Raw genomic sequence first — 22297 nt, forward strand, 5'->3', positions numbered from 1 at the left:
AGATGGCCTTTCTCACAAACATCCTGGTCCTCTCACATCCATCATTAGTGTGAGAGCCTGAGGGACACAGTGCTCTGTGAGATGGCAGTGTTAGGAATTTGGCTGAGGAAGCCCGAGGATGAAGAGGCTGACCACTGTCCTCTTGTTTGGATGGGGCTCAACACTTGTCATGAGGGGGCTGTACATTTTTAAAAGTGAGATTTCTTACACATTTGTGTTGGTGGCTCGACAGTCAGGCAGGTTTTAAGGAGAAGGATGGAAACTCATGGCTCCAAATTTGTTGTTTTGAGCCTGTTGAGAATCAAGGGTCTTCCGGCATGAGGGGCTTAAGTGGGGTCTGGGAATGTGGATGAGAAAAAAATCACATCCTTGTCCTCTAACCTCTACTGGAGACTTAACACGTCTTTTCAACATGAGGGTAACCAAGAAACCACTGTGATGTTACCACATGGGTGACTTTATGGCTAGTAGCAACTGCAGGATTTTTGTCCATCTTCCAGCTGGTACAGACATCTCTAAATATTGTTAACGTTTGTCATGATGTCAAGATTGTGGACTTTCTTCCCCTCTGCTAAATCTTGCTGTTCGCTGCGTAGAGAGAAAGCACATCTATTTCTATATCATAAGTGTGTGTTCTATTTTTGGTAACTGTATTTCAATATAACCAGCTTCTTTCTTTTTTTTTTTTTTAAGATTTATTTATTTATTTATTGAGAGAAAGAGAGAGCACGAGCAGGTTCAGGGGCAGAAGGACAAGCAGACTCCCTGCTGAGCAGGCTTCCCCCACCGGCCCCATGCAGGACTCGATCCCAAGACTCTGGGACCATGACCTGAGTTGAAGGCAGGTGCTTAACTGACTGAGCCACCCAGGGACCCCAATATAACTGGTTTCTTTTAGGATCCTAGCTACTTTATTTTGGACATTTAAAATGTTATTCTGAGAAGAGAGTCAGCCTCCCAGACTGAGAGACGTCTATGGCACCAAGCACAGTGACTGCGGTACATTGTGGGCTGGTGGCCATGGGCGTTGCATGACCTAGACATCCATATTTGCTTTGCCCACAACCCCCTCTGAGACTCATCAGCCTGGGTCTCTGGGCAAGAATCTGCCCTCAGGGCACTTCTCTTCCCGTGCTATGTGTGTGTGTGTGTGGTGGGTGGGGGTAGGTTATGGGAGATAGATGGGGTGATAGCCAGTATCCTGGAAAGCCTCAAGGAGCCTTTCTTGTGGGCTAGTTCCCTTCCACAGATGGCAGAGCTAGGACAACAAGTGCTTCTCTCAGCCCTGCCCTTTGATGTCGCGGAGAGGAACTGAGCAGCCTCCTGGCGTGGAGGCAGCTTCCTCCTTGTCTGTCACGTGGAGCTTGGCTCCTGTCCCTTGCAGCCTTGGGTCATACAGCGCTCGGTGCCTGTTCAGAGAGGAGCCAGGAGCATAGAGCCGGCATGGGCTTGGGGGCCAGCATGCTGAGAGCCCTCCTCCTCCTCCTGGGTAAGTAAGGAATGCAGAAATGGTGTGGGTGGGACTCTTCTGTGGCTGGGGTCCCTCAGTGAGTGGGAAACTGGGGGAGCATTAGCCCACTGGGGCTCAGTCCCTCAAGCACAGATGTGTCCCTTGAGATAGACAGCTTTTCTCATTTTGAGACAGGAAACAGTGAGCAACGATTTTTGTCTGTTTCATTCCAGCTGCAACTTACAGATGCTTCTGTGTCAGGGGAGAACAGGAAAGGGTCATGTGGTAGAAAGAGCTTTGGGCTTGGGACCTGGAAAAATCTGGCTTTAAATTGTGGCCTCATTGCTGACAAACTGCTGCAAACTTCTTGGACCCTCTCTCCGTTTCTGAACCAATAAGAGATAAGGGGGAGAATAATGCATGTCTTCTAGGATTGTTTGAAAATTAAGTTCAATTTAATTAGGTCAAACCAAAATAATTATCTAAAATGAGAAAATGTAGGTGCTTCTCCATAGTTCATGGTGAATGAGTCTTATTATGGAATGAAGGAGGAGGTTCTTAGTCACCCAGAAGTATCCAGACTTTTAAACATCTTCTTTAATTCTGTACATCAAAAGAAGGAAGAAGGGGAAAAGGTGGAGACTGATAGAAAAGTAAGGCCGGATATAGAGGGAGAAATAGAAGACCAGAGAATCAGAGAGGGAAAATAGAGAGAGATAAAGATTGAGGCCCAGAATGATGGTTAGAATGATATGTGTAGACAGAGATAAACAGAGATTAATGAGCCACGTACTTTGCAAAATCTGCTTCAACATTAATTGATATTTCTTAAAAAGGCATCTGCACAAAGAGGCTGTTTCTCAGAACTTGCCCTGGGTCAAGACTCAAAGGCAGGCAGTCGATCTCCAGATCTAATCTTCTATCTGAAGAAGCAACACTTAGATCCGGGACATGGGCAGTGCTAATTCTCAGGGGCAGGACTCCTGCCTGAAGCCCACATCCAGCCCGGAGTGAACAAAGACCTTGGCTTTCTGGGAGTTAGCGTGGGAGGCAGAGAGCCTCGGCATCTAGCAGTTTACATGTGGAAATGGCCATGTGTAATGAGTGGCAGTGGCCATGGGGGTAGTTAGAACCAGCAAGCAAAAAAGACGTGTGTGCAGGGCAGAAAACGCAAAGTGTGCTCGGCGACGTGACAGAGGTGGCAGGCATCTTAACCTGTTTCTGCTTTTGACCAGTGTAGATGTACAGACCAGTCTGTACATCTTCCTTCCCCCCGCCTGTCCCAGGGGGTGGGTGTGGGGAAGGAAGTGAAATTTAAGAAATCCCCTGAAAAAAATGTGCCCATGATACAAGTAGGCAGTTTTCCGAAAAATTACGAACAAGCGATAAGCCTTGAAAATGCTCAAGGTCCCAGATAATAAAAGAAAGAGTAATGTAACATTTTTGAGTGCATTCGACCTGCTGCCTATTCCCTTAAACACATTAGCTCATTTGGTGCCTACAGCAACTTCATGAAATAGGTCCCACCATTATCCGCATTTTAAGGATAAAGTTTTAATTAGTTGGCTAAGGTATCACAGCCAGTTAGTGTTTTCAGATACCGCTGGCAGAAACAGTGGTGTTTCAGAGACTGTGTTTCCCTCTAAAGAAACGAATGTTAATCCTCTTAGCTCTTTACCAGCCCTGGGAGCTGGGGCACGTTGTCCATCCTGTCTGTGCTAAGTTTTCTCATCTGTAACTTGGGGATAATGACTGTACGAACCTCACAGGGCTGTTGAGAGAACTCAGTCTGCGGCCACGTTTAAAGCACATGGCCGGGATCTAACAGGAGGTGGGCACTCACTATTTGGATGATTAGAACACTGATTGACCCAATCTTCTCAGGACATAATTGGATAACATGTAGCAAAGTGTAAGCTGTTCACAACCTTTTACCCAGAAATTTATCCTGATGAAGTAATAGGATAAAAATTTCCCTGAATATTTAATAGGATGTTATTTAGCACTGTTGACTCCAGTAGAAACCAGAAAACAAATGATTTTCAGTCAGAATCTGGCTAAATCAGTTTTTTTTAAAAGATTTTTATCTACTTACTTGATAGAGAGAGATCACAAGTAGGCAGAGAGGCAGGCAGAGAGAGAGCGGGAAGCAGGCTCCCCTGCTGAGCAGAGAGCCCAATGCGGGGCTCAATCCCAGGACCCTGAGATTATGACCTGAGCTGAAGGCAGAGGCTTAAACCACTGAGCCACCCAGGCGCCCTGGCTAAATCAGTTATAATCAAACTTTTCAAACGATATCCAAAATGTTTACATGAAAAACATTCTCAGAACTGACATGGATAAAGGGGAGGTGACAAACTTGTGGAGTTATAGGTACAGAATTACATTTTCCATATGTTTGCTTGCCTATCCAAAACTTGACTGGAAGGAAATACAGCAAGTCATGAAAAGTTTCCTTTTACCCTTTCTAGGAAATAGGATTATAAGGCATCTTTCGGTTTCTTTGTATTGATATTTTTCATAAGGATCATATATATTCTTAATACAAAATAAATTTCTATGCACCGCACCAAAAAGTAGCATGATAGCCTCTTTGAAAGTTGTAAGAATTAATTAAACTTTTCTTTACAAACTGGTAGAAGCGACCTGGGGGATTATCTAGTGATACCTACTAACACAGGGCAGGGGACCAGGCCAGTCAGCCCAGGGCATATGTGAGAGCTGTGCATGAGGGCTTTTGGGGACATGGGAGGAAGAGGGACATCTCTCCCTAGTGACTCCCGTGACATCCTGGCTTGCATGAGCCTCTATTTCCCACAACACAGAGTAGTTGGACAGTTTTGGGAAAGTCAGTTTTCCAATATTCTAAAACTATTTTAAGACTGACATCAATGTAGGGCTCCTGGGTTGCTCAGTCGTTAAGTTTCTGCCTTCAACTTGGGTCATGATCCCAGGGTCCTGGGGTCGAGTCCCACATCGGGCTCCCTGCTCCATGGGAAGCCTGCTTCTCCCTCTCCCACTCCCCCTGCCTGTGTTCCCTCTCTCACTGTCTCCCTCTGTCAAATAAATAAATAAAATCTTAAAAAAGAAAAAAAAAACTGACATCAATGTAACAAACATGGACCCAACACCTTGAATTAATACATTTTTAAAATTTGGCTGGTTTTTTAGACAGATTTGTAAGTAGATAGATAAATCAACATATCCATCAAAGAAAGAGAATGTCAGAAATGGAGTTAATGCCCTTGGGGCTCCCCTCCCCTGTTTTGTTTCCTCTCTTCTCCGAAAGATACAGCACCCCTGCTTTGACTGAGCTTCCTTCCTGTGTTGCTTTCTAGGGGTTCAACATGTGACACGAATGTCACTACAGCACACTCAACACGCTGCCTTAGCTCCCCGTGCTGATCACATAGATCAATGGTATTCGTTTCAACTGTCCTAAATAGGTCTGTTGAAACACTACATCATAATTTAGTTGTACCTTCTGGTAACTGAGAGAATTTAGGTTGTTTCTTACTTGTTGAGTGTTTGTTGATGCTGTAATGAAACTTCTCAGTCTCATCTTTTAGAAGCCATGCGCGGCTGTTTTCTGGGAGACAATCTTGAAGACGTCACAAGTCACGGGTATGGACAATTTTCCCCTCATTGGATATTGCCAAATTGCTCTCCATTAGCAAGATCCGGACCTTTCTGTCCCCCTAAAGGTTTAGTAATACTCAGTAGTGTCAGACTTCTCATTTTTTGCCAATCAGAGTTGTAAAATATTATCTCCAAGTTTTTAGGTTGCACGTTCCTGATGACTAGTGAGATTAACTATTTTCCCTTTCGTTATCAGACAGCCAGGTGTCTTTTTCTGTACATTTCCTGTGGTCCAATTGGTCCTTTATATATATTTTTCTGGATATTAATTACTTGGCTCTGTCATGTATTGTCAATATCCTATCTATGTATGTTGTTTATCTTTTATCTTTGTGGTATCCTTTGCTCTGCAGAAGTCTGTAAATGGGATACAATGACATTTATTATTCTTTGACTTTTGCTGTGTCTGGTTTTTCTCCCTTGTCTAAGAAACTTTTTTCTTTTTTTAATTAAAGTGGTTGCATTTTCCATGATTGCACCTTTAATTTATTTGGAATTTATATTTGTGTATGGCCTAAACAAAGGATCTAATTTTAGGTTTTTTCTATATGAAACCTCAATGATCTTAATATCATTTATTTCACAATCTTTCCTTTCTCCCCTGCTTTGCAGTGTTGCTTCTATTTTATACCCATTTAATGCATATTTGAACTATTAATGGGATTCCTATTCTGTGCCAGTATTTGTGTCTCTCTGTGTTGAGTCATGTCACACTACTGTATTCACTGTAGCTTGTGAATCTTGGTAACTTGTATGTAAGATACTTTCTCCTCCTCTCTCTTCTTTTTCCTTACTTCTTCTCCTCCCCCTCGCCCTTCCCCTCCCCCTCCCCCCTCCCCTTCCTTTTCCCTTTTCCTTCCCTCTCCCCTTCCTCCCCCTTCCCCTACCTCCTCCCTCTCCTCCTCCTCCTCCTCCTTCTTCTTCCTCTTCTCCTTCTTCTACTCCTCCTCCCTCTTCTTTTGCTTTGACTTAAAACTCATCTTGGCTCTTACTACACCTTCTCTCTCATGTGTAGATTATTTTCCTTGAAAGCATCATCAAAGCCCACTTCCTGAGAGCTGATTCTGAGTATGGTGTCTCGCCCAGCACTCCTACGTAGATCTCATTTGTTTCTGATAAACCAGCCACAAAGCAGATGTTCTTCTCATGCCCATTTCACAGATGAAGAAACTGAGGCCCGGAATGATAAAGTAACTTATCAGAGGTCACATAGCTGGTGAGTGGAAATGTTGGATTCAAATGCAAACAGTTTGATGCTGAAAAGCTGTACTTGGAGCTCCAATACCAAACTGCCGCCCAGCTGAGAATAGAAAGTAGTGTCATCATGGAAAACTGACATGACTTTTGGAACTGTTTTCTCAATCTTTTATTTCAAGATAGTTTCAAACTTAAAGAAAAATTGCAAGAAAAATAATACAAAGAACACCTGTATGATTTGCTGATTTCTTAATCAGATTCCATCATTTGCATTATCTTATGTTACCTCTCTGGAGAAATATGTTTATACCAAACAAATGAGGATATAAATATATATAGTTCTATATAGTAAGAGAGAGATGTCTTTTTTTTCAGAGTCATTTGAGAGTAAGTTATATCTATCATGTTGTTTTTTTAACCCTAAGTACATTAGTGTGTATTTCTTAAAAATGGAGACAATCTCTTGTATAACCACAGCACAGTTGGCAACATCAGGAAAGTTATCATTGTCAAAATACTTTCACATAATCTATCGCAGTTCAGTATTTTCACTGGACCCACCAATGCCCTTTGCAGCTTCACTGTCCTGAACAAAGGAGACAGTGGAGGGGCCGATGTGGCATTTGGTAACCTTGTTTCTTTGACCTTCTTTACCCGAAACATCTCCTCAGCCTTTGTCTTTTATGACATTGGTGTTTTAGAAGCTTCCATCTTTTTTTTTTCCCTTTTTTTTTTTTTTTTATTTATTTGACAGAGAAAGAGAGAGAGAGAGATCACAAATAGGCAGAGAGGCAGGCAGAGAGAGGGGGAAGCAGGCTCCCTGCTGAGCAGAGAGCCTGATGCAGAACTTGATCCCAGGACCCTGAGATCATGACCTGAGCTGAAGGCAGAGGATTTAACCCACTGAGCCACTCGAGCACCCCATCTCCTTTTCTTTCATAGAACGTTCCACATTTTGGAGTTTGCCTGATATTCTAGTGATTCCAGTTATCCTTTCTGTACTAAACAACGTATAACCGTTCTTGGGTCCTTCTAAGGGCTTCACGTTTGGAAGCAGAAGATACCTGTCTAAGAAAGGCTCAGGTTCTCTTGACATAATGATGAAAGACTTATAGCTGATTTGTTGTGCCAGAGTTTTCACATCTGAGAGACCACCAAGGAGCCAAGTACTGATGCAATCACACGAGGGTTTATTTGACAATCTTAACTTGCGCCCAAGTATAACCGACACAGCAGAGTAGGAACTTGGACCCTGAGCTTAGTTAAGGCAGGGGTATTTATGGGTTCCTGTTACTAAAGCAGGGTGGGGTTTCCTGGAACCAAAACAGGGTGGGGGTTACTAAAGCAGGGTGAGGGAAAGTTCAGCCCTTGGGCACAGGGGTCTGAGACGGCTGCCAGAGCTAAGATGGCTGTACTTATGCTAAGGCTAAACCTGAGGTGTGATGGCCTTGTTTTTTCTCGGCCTCCACAGATTGTGGGTTACAGTTGTCACAATTCTAAATAAATATTTGCACTTAACTACCAACCGATCAATATTGCTGAATTTTGCTAAAATATTGCTCTAAGAATAGCTATTGAAAATATCTGGTGAGATATCTAGGCATTTTCTTAGAGGTTTGTACCTTCCTTTTTAAAAGGCTGCCAGATAAAATATTCCTATGGACTCTTAATTCCAACCAAAATGTCAGCCATCTGTCTCCGTTTTAATTCTGTTGGAAAGGACTCGCTGAAATCTATGTATTATTATAATCATGATAATAAAAGAAATACAATATCACTTTAATTATGTTCCAGTGCCTAAAACATCCTTCACTGAAAGAGCCAGAGTTATTGAAGAGAACAGAGGCTTCCCGCCACCTCCCCCCCCCCCGCCCCCTTAATTTATAATGAAAAGATGGCAGAGGCTGGGGTAAAGAGAATTAAATTCGTTTTTATCTTACAAGTCAAAGTCATCACTTTATTCCTTGGCTCTTAGTCCCTGAGATCTTTGTAAAAATCTTTCCTGACAGCTTTTCCCCTGTTTCAGATTCCTGCCAAGACAATGGTTCACAATCAGGCAGTGAGTGGATTCCAGGAAGAAAGAATTCTTGACATGTTAGTTTTCTTTTGCCATGCAACAATTTATCACAAATGTAACAAAAGAAAACAATACAGCAGGGTCACTGGGAAAATCAGTGGAACATAAATGAAAAAGGGAGGACCCTGGGAAGGTGAGGAGAAATGCCCTGGTCAAGCCAGCATTCTCTTCATGACTTTTGCCAGTTTTCTAATTGGTTTGCTTGGTTTTTCCTTTACTATTGAATTTTAAGAGTTTTTAATATATTCTGAATATAAGTCCTTTCTCAAAGATGTGATCTGAAAATATTTTCTCCCAGTCTCTATCTGATCTTTTCATCCCCCTCATAGGGTTTTTCATAGAACAAAAGTACTTAATTTTAATTAAGTCTAGTTTACTGATTTTTTTGTTCTTTTATGGATCATGCTTTTGATAGCACATCTGAAACATTTTCACTACTCATGCCCTAGGTCTCCAAGATTTTATCTAATGTTTTCTCCTACTCCTCTGCCAGCTTGCTCCTTCCTTAATCTTATGTTTTCTCCTAAAAGTTGTCAATCAAAAAAAACCAAAAAACAAACAAACAAAAAAACCCGGAACTAAAACAAAAACAAAAATCATTGATTGGGGGCCTCCGATGTGTAATTCAGGAACACAAAAGATTTAACAACACAACACAAATAGTGCACCTCCCCTCCCCTCTAGGAACAGAAGTCAAGGGTTTCTAAAAACAAAGGGAATGCTTGAATGTTGTTTACAAAGAATTTTGATTGGTGTTAGCAACAGAAAAATAATCTTGATTGAATATAATTTGTTGCTAAGACTATCTTAATTAAGCCTTTGCTTAACTTCTCTTAACAAGTCATAGGTGTTCTGGCTGAGTCTTTTGAAATATTTGCAGTTTGACCTAGTTCAGAAGTTCATGGGTCTGTCCAGTGAGGGTGTGCATAAGGTCCATCTCCTTAATGACCTCTTTGTTCCCTTTTAAATAACCCCATTTCTATTTTACCTTTCACCAAGTTGTACAGTTTTATCTTTTACATTTGATTCTGTAATCCACTTGGAGTTCATTTGTGAATTTAGCTCAGCATACTTTATTGTTGTTGTTGTTGCTGCTTATAGATATCTAATCACTCCAGCACCACTGCTGGAAAAAACTATTCTTCCTCTATTGAATTGTTTTTGCTCTGTTGTCCAGAATCGATTGATCATTCTTGTATGGACTATTTCTGGGTCATCTTTTCTTTTCCATTGGTCTGTTCCTCGGCCAATACCAAGCAGTTTTGATTTCTGTAAGTATGTAAATTTCAAGATGTTAGAATGTTCCCTCCTACTTTATTCTTCATTTTCTAAAAAAAAAAAAAAAGGTTTTTAGCAATTCTATTTCCTTTATCTTTCCATGTAAATTTTAGAATAATCTTATCTACATCAATAAAAAAATCTTGCAAGGATTTTGATGGGAATTACATTAAATCTAGAGATCAGTTTGGGGTGATTTGACATCTTTATTAGCTGAGTTTTCCGTGAACTTGGTTTGTATCTCCATTTATTAAGATTCTTTTTTATTTCTCTCATCACCATTGTGGAATTTTTAATATGTGAAATCTGTACATGTATTATTAGGTTTATATCTAAGTATTTTTTGTGGGGGTGATAATAAATTGTATTTAAATTTCTCTTTCTATGTGTAACTATTAGTATATAGAAGTATAAGGGATTTATGTATGTCAATCTTCTATTCTGCCACCTTAATGAATTCACTTACTAATTTTAGGAATTATTTTTTAGATTCCTTGGGATTTTCTATGTGGACCATGAACTGCAAATGGTTGTATTTTCCCCTTTCTGAATGGTATGTTGTTTTAGTTTCCTTTTCTTGTCTTATTGGACTGGCAGGAGCTTCCAGTACTATGTTGAACAGGTAGGGCAATGGCAAGTAGCTTTGCCTTATTTTTGTTCTTCGTAGGAAAACACGTTGTTTCTTATGATTAAGTGTGATGTTAGCTGTTGGATTTTTTGTAGATTCTTAATAAGTTGATGATGTTTCCCTCTTTTCCTAGTTTTCTGAGAATTTTGGTCATACGTGGGTTTAGAACCCTGCATCACTTGATATGATCATGTGATTTTATTCTTCTGTTATTTGTTAATGTGGTGGATTGCGGTGATGTATTTTTGAATATCAAACCAGACTTGCATCCTTGACTAGACTCCATTTGGTCATGATTTTATTTTTCTGAATTCTACTTGATAGCATTTGGTAAGAGTTTTTGAGTCTGTATTCATGATGAACACTGGTTTGTAGTTGTCCTTTTTTGCACCTTTTTTTCTCTGGTCCTAATGTCATGGTAATGTTGATTTCATAAAATGAATTAGGAAGCTTTCTCTTCTCTTCTATTGTCTGGATGGGATTTTGCATAATTGGTGTTAATTATTCTTTAAAAATTTGCTAGAATTCTCCCCTGAAACTGTCTGGGCCTGTGGACTTCTTTTTTGGGGTTTGTAGATTTTGAGTTCAGTTTCCTTAATAGTTATAGGGCTTCAAAATATTTCATATCAGATGAGTTGTGACAGTCAGTACTTTTTGAGGAATTGGCCCATTTTATCTAAGTCACCAGTTTTTCTTTTTCAAAGATTCATTTATTTATGTAAGAGAGATTGAAAGTGCACATATGGGGAGGAGGGGCAGATGGGGACGGAGAGGGAATCTCAAGCAGGCTCCTTACTGAGTGTGGAGCCCATGATGGGGTTCAATCTCAAGTCCCTGAGATCATGACCTGAGCTGAAACCAAGAGCTGGTTGCTTGACCAACTGTGTCACCCAGTTGTCCATAAGTCCACCAGGTTTTTATGGCTAGGGTTATTCATAGTATTCCCTTATTACCCTTCTGATGTCTATAGGATCTGTAGTGATGTTCCTGTTTCACTTCCGATATTGGTGTCATCTCTCTTTTTTCCCTTGCCAGTCTCAATAGAGGTTTATCTGATTGATCTTTTCAAAGTATTGGATTTTTTAATTTCTTTTTTATTAACCATTTAATAAAGGTTACAGGCTTTATTACAGGCTACAGGCTACAAATAAACCATTTTATTTTTTTTTCTGTTTTCTGCTTCATTGATTTCTGCTATGGTCTTTATTATTTACTTCCTTCTGCATGTTCTGGCTTTATTTCGATGTTCTTCTGATTTCTTCAAGTGAGATATTAGATTATTGGTTTGAAGACTTCACCTCTTTCCTAATGTAAGCATTTAGTACTATAAATTGCCCTCTCAGCTATGTTAGCTATGCCCTACAAATATTGATATGTGTGTTTGCATTTTTATTTAGTTAATAAATATTTTCATTTCCCTTGAGACTTCCTCTTTGACACACAAATTTTGTGGAAATATCGTTAGTTTCCAAGTGTTTGGAAAATTTCTGGTTATCTTTCTATTGTTAATTTCTAGTTGAGCCCATTGTGATCTCACTTTGTATGAGTGAAATTATTTTAATTTTGTTGATGTTTGATGCAGAATGTAGTCTAGATACCTTGATATATCTTATAGAAGTGCTTGAAGAGAATGCATATTCTGCTGGTGTTGGGTCCTTTTGCTTGATAATATGGTTGAATTTTTTTCTATCATGGCTGATTTTCTGTCTAGTTTTATCAGTTGTTGAGAGAGGACTATTGAAGCCTTTAACTATAGTTGTGCATCTGTCTATTTTTCCTTTCAGTGTTATTGGTTTCTGCTTCACAGATTTTACAGCTGTGTTGTTTGTTTATAAGGATTTAGGATTACTGTGTCTGTTTGGTGGATTGGCTCTTTTATCATTATGTAATGTAATACAATGTCATGTAATATCTTTGGCCCTACCATTAATTTTCTGTGCTCAAAAATGTCTCTGATATAAATGTAGCCACTCCTCTTTCTTTTTGTTAATGTCTGCATGGATTTCTTTTTTTCATTCTTTTATTTTCTACATACCTATATCATATTTAGGGTGAGTTTCTTGTGGACAGCATATGGTTCAATCATTTTTTAAATAAGCTTTGCAAACCTGTTTTTTAATTAGCAGATATAGGCAATTTACACTTAATGTAGTTCTTGATATGTTGGAGCTTTCAGGCTGCCCCTTTATATTATGATTTCTCCTTGTTCTCTGTTTTTCATTTCTCTTTTTCCTACCTTCCTGTGTGTTACTGGAACATTCTTTATTAGAATTCCATTTGATTTGTCTGTAGTGTTTTTGAACATATTTCTTTTCATTGCCTTTTCAGTGGTTGCTTAAACACTGGAATGGTAGATATTCCTACCATTGGACTAGTATAGTAGGTATTCCATGATATATGCATAATATATTATCATCTATTGTTATCAACATTTTAACAGTTCAAGTGAAAAGTGGAAATTGTGTCTCTATGTCCCTTTCGTCTCTTAAATATTTCCTCTACATATATTGGGAACTACTTTAGACATGTTATTTCTTAGTCTAAACAGTCAAACAGAATTTAGAAATCTTAGAGGAGAAGAAAGTCTGTTTTGTTGACTTATATTTTTATGAGCTGTGACAGCCACACTTTGACCACAGGCTACAGGCTGCCTCCAGTGGGGCCCCCAAGGTCCTCAGCCAGTCTGCCTTCTTCTCTCCATCTTTCAGGATCTTCTTATGTTTGTTTGTTTGTTTTTGTCTAATATCTAGGTTTTAAGCTAAATTTGGTGAGAAGAATAGGGAAAGGTTAGCCTGTTCTATCTTTCCAGAAATGGAGGTCTGAGACGAGTTTTTAAGAACCTGATGGGTGGGTGGTTTGGAGGAAGATCTTTGGGGAGGGGACTCGGGGCTCCTTAATGTCTCTCAGACACACAGCACTGATCCTGGGGGATCCTGAAGGAAGGACAGTGTGGTGACCTCCACAAAACACCTGCTGGGAATTTCCAGTGGTCCTTGAACACTTTCCATAGCTCAGCAGAGTTTTTCACTCACTTCCACGTTAACCACTTGTGCTTCCTCTTTAAAGTCACTGTAAGCATCTCTGTCACATCTATACCCTCATTTATCCTCCAGAATTGCCTGAACTGCTCCTTTTATTAAATTTGATTCCATTAAATAACAGGCTAATGGTTCTCAGTGAGATGAACGGGCTTGCTCTCTCCTGCTCATCTGAACAAAACAGATGAGCAGCTGGGGAATTTCTGCCTGGAACCCGCCTGCACCCCCTCAGAAACCTACGCAAACCTTTGGGTCGTGTTGTCTAGGAGTTGCTGCCCAGGGGAAGAGGTGAAGGGCCTGGAGCTGGGCTCTTGGGCCACCCTACGATACTGGGACACATAGACATGGGAGCTTTTGCTTTCGGTAAGTGAATATTGATTTTTATCAGGCTCTGTTGTGACACAGATTCAAGCCCTGATCTGAAGGAGTTGACAGCCTATAGGAAGAACAGTTGTAATGTGGTGTCTTAGGTACTGAGATAAAGGAAAATGGAGGGAAACAGAGAAAAAGCTCCTGATCCAAGCTTGGGTGTCCAGGAGGTCTTCTTGGAGGAGGAGTCTTATTGAGTGAGAGTTAATTGCGCCCCCGTGTGGCTAAAATCCTTTAACAGTTTTCCATGGCTACCAGAATAGACCAAAGTGTTTAGGGTGTCCGCAGAACAGCCCCATCACATGCACCACCCCGTGTTTCTGCTGTCCAGGCCCATGGAATAGCTGTCAAGTTCCTGTCCAGCTGTGAAGGCTTCTCCTCACATATCGTCTGCTCTGTATGGGTTTCATGCTTTTCCTTCCCAGGATCCTGGGAGATACTCTCTCACAGAACTCCTCACAATCCTAACAGTATACCTGTCTTCATGGGTGCCTTTTTGGGATCTTGTTCCCCCTCTGGGCTGTCACTTCTGTTGGTGCAAGGATCTGGTCTTGCCAGGTCACCGCCCAGCAAATGGCCAGTAACAACACTTGTCTGTGGGTTGATTAGTGCCTAGAGTACAACCCCAGCTTCCAGGAGCTAGTCTGCAGGAAGTCTGTGCAGAAACAAATCTGGGTGGGATGGGAAAGAAGGAGTTCTAAGAAGAGAGGACAGCCCCTGCCAAAGCCCAGGCAGGAGGTAGGCTGGCTCAGAGGGGAGTACGGAGTGAGGCTGACAAGTGAGCATGGGCCAGGGGAGGAGGAGGGCTTGGTGAGTCACCGGGAGGAAGGGAGGCCTTCTCCTGAAGGGCATTTGCCACAGCTTTGCAGGAAGATCTTGCCAGCTGTAGTGTAGCACTTGGAATGGCTGGAGGCAAACCTTCTGGGAGAGAGCAGACAGGCAGGGTCTGTCCAGGGCCACACCAGCAGGGTCTGCTGGTTTGCAGGCCCCATTGCACACCTCATACTCGCTTCCCCATTGGAAGTAGCTTGTGGCCTGAGGTCAGAGGCTGTGGCTGAGGTGCTGGTGTCTGTCATAGCTTGTGGCTGGCCCATGCGCAGCCCCACAGAAGACAATGTTGGATGGGGTTGACCCAGGGAAGGCTCTGGAGATATTCAGAGAGGGTCCCTAAGCTGACCTCAGGGCACTAAGAACAGAGATCCTCCCAAGCTGCCGGGGAGTCCTTATTAAGCCACACGTGACACAGGGAGAAACTGTGGTCCACTTGGAGCCACTGTCCAGCCCAGATTCCAGTGTGAAACCCTTTCCTGGAGCCAGGCTGACCCAGGTTCCAACCCCAGGACTCCCCTATTCAGCGGTGTGACCCCGAGATGACCCCTCACCTGCTGGGGCTTTCTGGAGAGATGAGGGTCAAGGCCCCAGGAGAAAGGGCCCTGTCCCTACTCTGGGGGACACACATTCACACATATATTCAATGTGAAGATTTTCTTTCTTTCCAGTCTTGTTGTAAAAGATTTCCCAAGTTTAGGACCTGGGTCAGCATGCACTCGTAAAGAAGAGGGGCTTGCGTGTGTCCACCAGGCTGCTGAAAGTGACGGGGGGGGTTGTCCAGGGAGGAAGCCAGCCTTGTGGGGGCCTGGGATCTAGACAGCAAGAGGGGAACTGCTTTTATTTCCATGACCAACAGGCATTCCTTGGCAGAGGACCAGAAAAACTCACTTCTTTTCTCCACTTAGCAAGCTAGTTTGGGAAGCATACCTCAGTGCTGGCCAGAAGTCCAGGGGGGAAATTGAGGCATTGGGGAGAAGGCGGGGTGGGAAGACTGACCGGGCCAGGCCCTGTCCTGAATCCCTCAGCATCCTGGCATTCCAAGAGGCCCAGGCCAGGACCCACTTCAGGCCCAACAGACCAGCCAGGCTTTGGGCCCTTAGGAGGGCTAAGCTTCCCCCTCAGAAAGATGACTCCTGGGGGGTGGACTTCAGGGCCCTGAGTGGCAAGTGGGCTGGGCCACGTGTGGACGGATCTCTAACTTTTAAATATTTATACTATGGTATGCCCTACACTCTGCAGATGTCAGGAGCTGCCTTGACCAAGAAACACCCAGCACAGACTCTGGCGCACAGTAGGGCTCAGAGAAATTCGGTCCTGGTAGATGGAGGCAGGTAGAGTGGAGTCGCCAAGGCGCCAGGGGCTCTTGTGTTGGCTGGGTGTTGCTGTTTCCGCTGCAGTGTCAGGAGCTTTTCCCTGTGGGCCAGGCCAGCTGTTGTCCCACAGCCCCGCCCCCTGGGCACATGCTTGCCTCAGCTGGTCCCCGAGGACTGCAGAACGGAGCTTCTCCGAGGCTGAAGAGCACAGTATGAATATTGCATGAATAATAATAACCCCACCACTTAGCGGTTATGCAACGCTTTCCCCTTCCACAATACTTTACCATCATTAATTAGTTATTCTGCGCTGCTTCCAGCCGCCCCTGCTCTCTCTGCAAAGGCACTCTTGCAAACAGGCCTTCCCTGGGCTGAAGCCCTGGGATGGAGTGGGTGGGCTGTCCCCACACCTGGCCTCACACAGCCTTCTGGAGGTTTCTGTCAAGCTCTGTGACTTCTGCTGACGGGGAGGATAATCTTTCCCCCCTGAGCTCCTGCCCAGGGCTGCTTCCTGGCATGCTGTGCTCCCCACATCTCCCGTGGCCTCCAGGAAAGCTGAGGACACCATCTCAAGGGGATGGTTGAGGGCCTGTGGAGACTTTCCTCCTGCACCTCGGTCTGCACCTCCCACACACCTTCAAGGGATCGTCACAGCATTCTGTGTGCGGTAAGGAGGCTTCCTGTGGTCAGCCCTCTTGCGAGTCAGCTGTTGCTCAGGCCGCTGAGCTGCCAGTCTTGTCCTGTCCGGCCCTAGGCCACTGGCAGAACAGTGACAGACTGGAGATTCGGAAGCTCCGATTCTGAGTGTCAATTCTTTCTACCCACCATGGAGTCAGTCATATGAAGCACTCATGCCCCAATGAAGGCATTCAAAGAGGGACCAGCACCCTCCACAAGGTGTGTGTAGGGTTAACTGAGTGTCCCCATGGTGGGTTCTCCAGTCCTGTCCTCCCGAGACACCACCACGCACGCCACCAATGCAGCCTCATGCATCCCCTGGCTTCCAGCATCTCTCGCTTCCTCAAGGTTTCAGCAGCTCCCCTGCTAGTTGTGACAGGGTTTGATGTCACTTCCTGCTGTCCAGCATGGGTCTGGGATACCTTGGGAGGGTCCTGCCCCTCTGGGACAGCTCCCCATTTCTGGAGTGCCCTTGGGTCTACCTTGGGCCAAAGCCGGCTCCCTGCCTCCAGCCCCTCCATTAGTCTGGAAGGGTATCGATCAGTTTAGCTTCTGTAGCTGAGTGTTTTAATCCCAGTGTGTGAATCTTTAAGAATTAATTAGCAAAGATTGCTCAGGCAAAACAAAGTGGGCACAAGTTTTGGTACTGTCTGGTGACCCACCAGTATTATTTTCCTCTTAATTATGAGGTTATTTCTGGAAACTGGAGGCATTTTCCTGTGTGTTTGGGAGCCTTGGGTCAGCCTCTCTTTCTTCCTGGTGGCCTCTGGACTCTAGATCTTGCTCAGGGCAGCTGGGTCCTGGCTAACTGTCCCGTCCTCATCCTCTGGAAAACGCTGAAAGCCTCAGTTTACCAGTGCCCCCTTCGCTGCTGACTCAACAAGCTGCCTTTTTTATTCCCAGGCCCTTGCTCTTCCTCCGCCTCTTGGCCTTTGCTGGTGCCTCTTCCTCTGCTTGGACACCGGCCCTGCCTGGCCTATTGCTCAGTCTCCCACCTTCACTAGGTCCTACTTGTCCTTTTGTTTTTAATTTAAATAATTCTTACTCCAGGGGCCCTTCTCTGACTCCCTCAGACTGGGGGAGGCACCCCTCTGTCCTCCCGGATGGCTGATGGATGCACACTTCCAAGTACGACCGGGACTCTGTGCAAGGAATTCCCTGCTCAGTGGGGCAGGGTCAGACATCAGGGCACATGACTGGCCAGGCTGGGGCAGCTGAGCTGGGTTTGCTGAGCAGGTGGTCTGACCTGGTGTGCCCTCTGGCTGTGGACAGAGGCCCCTCTGAGCCTTCTTTGTGCTGCTGTCCTTGCTCCTCAGTTTTCCTTTTACTGTCTATGTCTAGAACGTGCACGGCTCTAGCAGGTGCGGGTTCTGCCCCGGAGTCTAGGAGCTTTCCTGGGAAGGGGGAACACCACCACCCTGAGAGAGGAGCAGTGAGGCCTGTTTCCCTGGAGCAGGCCGCTGCAGTCTGGCTAATGAGACCAGAAGGTGTGCTGGAGCAAGAGCAGTTTCGGGAGCTTCCTGGGCTTGTGGACAGGGAGCCTGAGGTTTCTTCAAGTCACAGCCATGTCAGGGGAAGGCTTGAGACCCCAGCGCACACCCAGCAGTCCCTGGGAGTCAGAGTGCTCCGTCACCTAGGCCAGCCCAGGAGAGGACTGAAGAGGGATGCTTGCTGCACTGTGCTTGACCTGGGGAGACAGGGGACCAGGGGAGACAGAGGCATCCACAGCAGTGGCAGGCACGCGTATGCCATGGGTGTGCCATATGTGCTCTGCGGGTGTGCCATAAGAGTTTCCCGTCTCAGAGTACAAGAGCAATGATGGTTCCTTGTTTCTCTTTGGCTTCACTTTACCTCCCTCCTGAGCCTGCATTATCATTTAGTACTGGGTACTCAGTCTCATCACTTGAAGCCATTTCTGGATTCATGCTCAGTCGTTTTGGGGTCACTTCCCAGTTAGTTCCAGGTTCCTCCCTTCCTGCTTCTCTCTGCATCTCACAGGAAGAGAAACTGAGTTCTAAGGAATCTCACCTCTCATCCTGGCCCTGGAGACAAGCTGCTTATTCTGAAGCATGTCCTTTGTGCCAGAGAATGACCTGCGGGACAGTGTACATGGAGCGGGGGCAGAGGTGTGACAAGGGTGAGCCTGAACAGACACAGAGAAAGGGGACTTTCAGAAGAGGTAGCCTTGTGCTAAGTCTTGAAGGACAAGTAAGAACTTTCCATGGGAACAAGGCAGGCGTTGCATCAGGTGGCGGCGTGCGCTGGGCAGAGGAGCGACGGGCTGCTTAGCCGGTGGGTCCTACTTGGGTTTATCAGCGGCTGTGCTGTGAGCAGCTTGTTCCCAGCCAGCATTCTCTGCTCCCCTCCCTGCCTCGCCAGCCTGATTTCCGGTGATGCTTTGTGAAGGACCTGCCACCCAAGTCCTCAGGACTCTTCTGACTGCAGATGACAGTGACTCCGCTCAGATCATTAAACTAAAGAAACCTTACTAAGGTGATTGGTAAGTCAAGAAGAGGTGTTTCAGGCATAGCTGGATTCAGGCGTTTAACATCTATCTTTAAGACTTGGTCTCGACTTGACCCTCTTCTGTGGGGGCTTCAGTCCCAGCAGGTTCTCTCCATCCTGTGGACCTTCCTCTGCCCACTGTTACCAATTCCAGAAGATACCCCTGTTTCTCCATATTTTCCTCAAAGTCTCAGAGCTGAGTCTTACTGGCCTGAATTGGATCACCTGCCCCACCCCTCAACCAATCACTACTGACAGGAAGCTGGAATATGCTAATTAATCAGGTGTTCCTGTATTCGCCCTGGAGTCAGCCCTGGGGAATCACATGGAGGTAGTTCCCTGAAGGAAAGCTAAAGGATTTCCCGGTCAGGGGAAGGGTGTGGACCACACAGCAAGTCTCCATCCTGCAGGCTCCCCTTGAGACTTCTACCTAGTGAAGATGGAGGTTTGCAAGAAGGTGCGGGACATCGTCCATGACGCTCTGATTTTTCCTTCTGTCTCCCTTGTCACTCCAAGAGCTCCTTGATGGGGGACAGGGGACTTGGGCTGCTCTCAGACTCCCTGTCCAGAGCGCATGGCAGGCACTTCCTGACAGCATTAAGAGAGGACGGATGCCTGTCTGACACTCGAAGCCCCTTCCTCTGGTTGGGAACATTAGAATCCATGAGATCTAAAGTTAGGAGCCAGTCTGCAATATTTAAGTTCCAAGATGAAGATGACGGGGCATCAGTTGGCAAACACTTAGGGCGGCTTCTCCTTATTTATAGTTCAGATACTTATAGAACGACATCTGAGGGCTCGTACGCCCACTACCCCACAACTGGAACCATATAGTCCGATTGTGCCCAAATAAGGGTGGTGAAGACTTCCAGCCCCCATACAGGGTGGGTCTGACAAGTGTTATGGGCAGCGCAATCGGTCTGGACATCAGGGATGGGTTCTCTGTGGATCAGGTTCCAACTGAGATGGGGCAAGGCCACGCTGTACCCTCAGCTCTGTCTCAGAGAGTAACCCCATTGCTGCCTTCCCCTGCAGGTTGTCCTTTCCTGTCCCAGGCAAGGGGACCCAGCCAGCCTCAAGGCCTCAGGACCATTTACTGTTGCAGGAGGCTCCTTTCTGTTTGGAAATCACTGGCAGAAGCAGGCGGGGCTCTAGGTGACCAGGGCAGGAGGGTCTGCAGAGAGGAGAGCTGGAGACTGGCTATTTCGGCAGGGAGGGGTGGAAGAGTATCCTTGGGCAGCAGAATGTTCAGAGGGGGCGTGAGGAGGAAGCAAGGACTCTAGACTCGGAACCATAAGTGCCTCTGTGCACCCGAGGAAAGGGCACCATCCCTTGACATGTATAGCCTCAGGTGTGTGACTTCGTGGGAGCTCCCGGGGGCACAGGAAGACTAGGAGGGCGGAGACTCATCTAAGAACAGGCCTCTGCTCTCTGTGCCAGGCAGCAACCAGGGCTGGGCTCTGAGGCCTCTCCTCCTGTCCCCAGTGCCTGGTTCAGGGTGGACGGCCTGAGGAGTGCTGATGGTCAAGTCAGATTTGGCCAGCGCTGTGCCTGTTATACTGCTTGGTGAACCAATCCACACAGTCCCTCCGTGCCCCCCAGGGAGACCAGCCTTGGTACAGTCAGCCCCCGCTAAGGCCCCCTGGACTCTCTCCTGGGTTGGAGAGTCTGTCCTCTGGATGCTCAGCTTCCTCCTCCTGTTTGCAAGAGAACCCAGAGAAATCCAGCAAAGAACATGCCCTGAGACTTCCTCCTGGGGCTCCCACAGGTCTAGATGCTGGAGGTCTCTGGCTGTGCCGCTAGGGCCATCCATCCTCCAGCTAGTTTGCAGAAGCAGGGGAAACGAGCACTGGGGCCTCGCAGGGGGTCTATGGCCCAGGAGGGACTACTCCAGTTCAAGACCCTGGCAGGAGGCGGGGCTGGGGTCGGCTGGGCTAGCGTGCTTATGATGGATCCTCACCCAGGGTCTTGTTAGAGCTCAGGGCAGAGATGCGGAGAGCAGGGGGAAGGCTGCAAGGAGGGAGTTCCCTCCCCAAGGAGGGGAAAGGCTGCCGCCGAGTGGCCATCTGGCTGGCTAGCAGGAATTACTGGGACCAATGTGTCCACCGCCTGTTTTGTCTGCCTGCAGCTAATTCAGTCCCTGACCTCGAACCCGGTAGGGGAGCCCTAAGCCCCAAGAGCCTGTTTGGGGACAGGGATTAGGGGCAGCCTCAGGGCTTGGGGCCAATACAAAATGGAACGTGGAGAGTGGTGTGTCAGTGCGCGGTGGGAGTGAGGAGTGACGGCTGAACTGAACTCCAGCCCTGGAGTCCCTGTCAGGGAAGGGCAGAAAGAAAGAGCCAAGCGTGGAGGACAGTGTCACTGGTGAGCCAGGCTGATGACGGAGGGAGGCTGGGCTGCCTGCTGAGTGCTGGGGCCCAGTGCTGTCAGGGAGGGCAGGACCTGGCTGGTTTTTGACACTTCAAATTCTTTCTCCTCTTTCCTTATGAGTCTTGCCATCAGAGGTCTGAGCTCCTGTGGCCCACCTCTGTGTGTCCCTGTGTGATCGAGTCTTTTTGTGTTTCTCTCTCTCTGGCTCTCTGACTTTTTCCATCTGCTTTTCCTGATCTGTGATCTTTCTCCTTTCCCCATTGAAGTTTCATCTCGTGCTCATATAAAGTTTTTACGCTGCATGCGTTACGTGGAGAGCGATGGTCACCAGTGGGGGACCCAGGAAAGAAATCTGTGTGTGAAGGGGATAGGGGACAGACTGTCCCTCTGTGTGCCTAGCCCTGCTTGCTGATTCTCTGACCTGCCCTGTCCCCTGCCTGCTGCCCAGTGATGGCAGACTGGGGCCAGACTGGTGTCCGGAAAGGAGCCAGGGTGAACAGGGGGCATATGAAACTCTCAATTTTGGGCATCCATCTGGAAGTCAGCTCCTAACCAAGCTACTCATAACAGCTCAGGCCAACCACATACAAAATAGAAGATTTTGTCCCATCCCTGGAGTGGTTTTCAAGCTAGTTGGTGCAACAGATTTAATGTAAAGTGGAGCTTAGCAGGAGCTTGGGAGAACTGACAAGACAAAGGTCATATTGTATGTGGGGGTGTCTGTGATGTTTAGGTGAGTGGACAGAAAGACAGAAGTCATTGACTTTCCAAGAGGACTTGTGATTAGAGCACGTCTTTGCGCTTTTGCTTCATAACTCCCCGACTTTATCGATTGACTAAGTGAGGCCACCAGAAAAATCCCAAACTCCATGATGATTATCCATTCCCCACCAGACCCATGCAGAGCAAGATACCCTCTGTAGA

At 45.8% G+C, this 22297-nt stretch overlaps 1 protein-coding gene across 4 annotated transcripts in view; it reads left to right on the forward strand.

Moving 5' to 3' along the window:
• The first annotated feature begins 1355 nt into the window (after positions 1-1355).
• TMEM273 (transmembrane protein 273) overlaps positions 1356-22297 on the forward strand; it is a 34086-nt gene continuing 13144 nt past the window's right edge. For 2 of the 4 annotated variants that reach the window (XM_045068788.1, XM_045068787.1), the window contains exon 1: positions 1356-1489. In XM_045068788.1, the coding sequence (XP_044924723.1) occupies positions 1444-1489 (46 nt within the window). In that variant the 5' untranslated portion in view covers positions 1356-1443. Of the gene's footprint in view, positions 1490-13573; positions 13671-22297 lie in introns of all 4 variants that reach the window. The other 2 variants (XM_045068786.1, XM_004765848.3) reach the window with 2 other exon arrangements.

This window comes from Mustela putorius, unplaced genomic scaffold, assembly GCF_011764305.1.
Source record: "Mustela putorius furo isolate JIRA1106 unplaced genomic scaffold, ASM1176430v1.1 tig00003909_pilon_pilon_pilon, whole genome shotgun sequence".
Taxonomy (NCBI): Eukaryota; Metazoa; Chordata; class Mammalia; order Carnivora; family Mustelidae; genus Mustela; species Mustela putorius.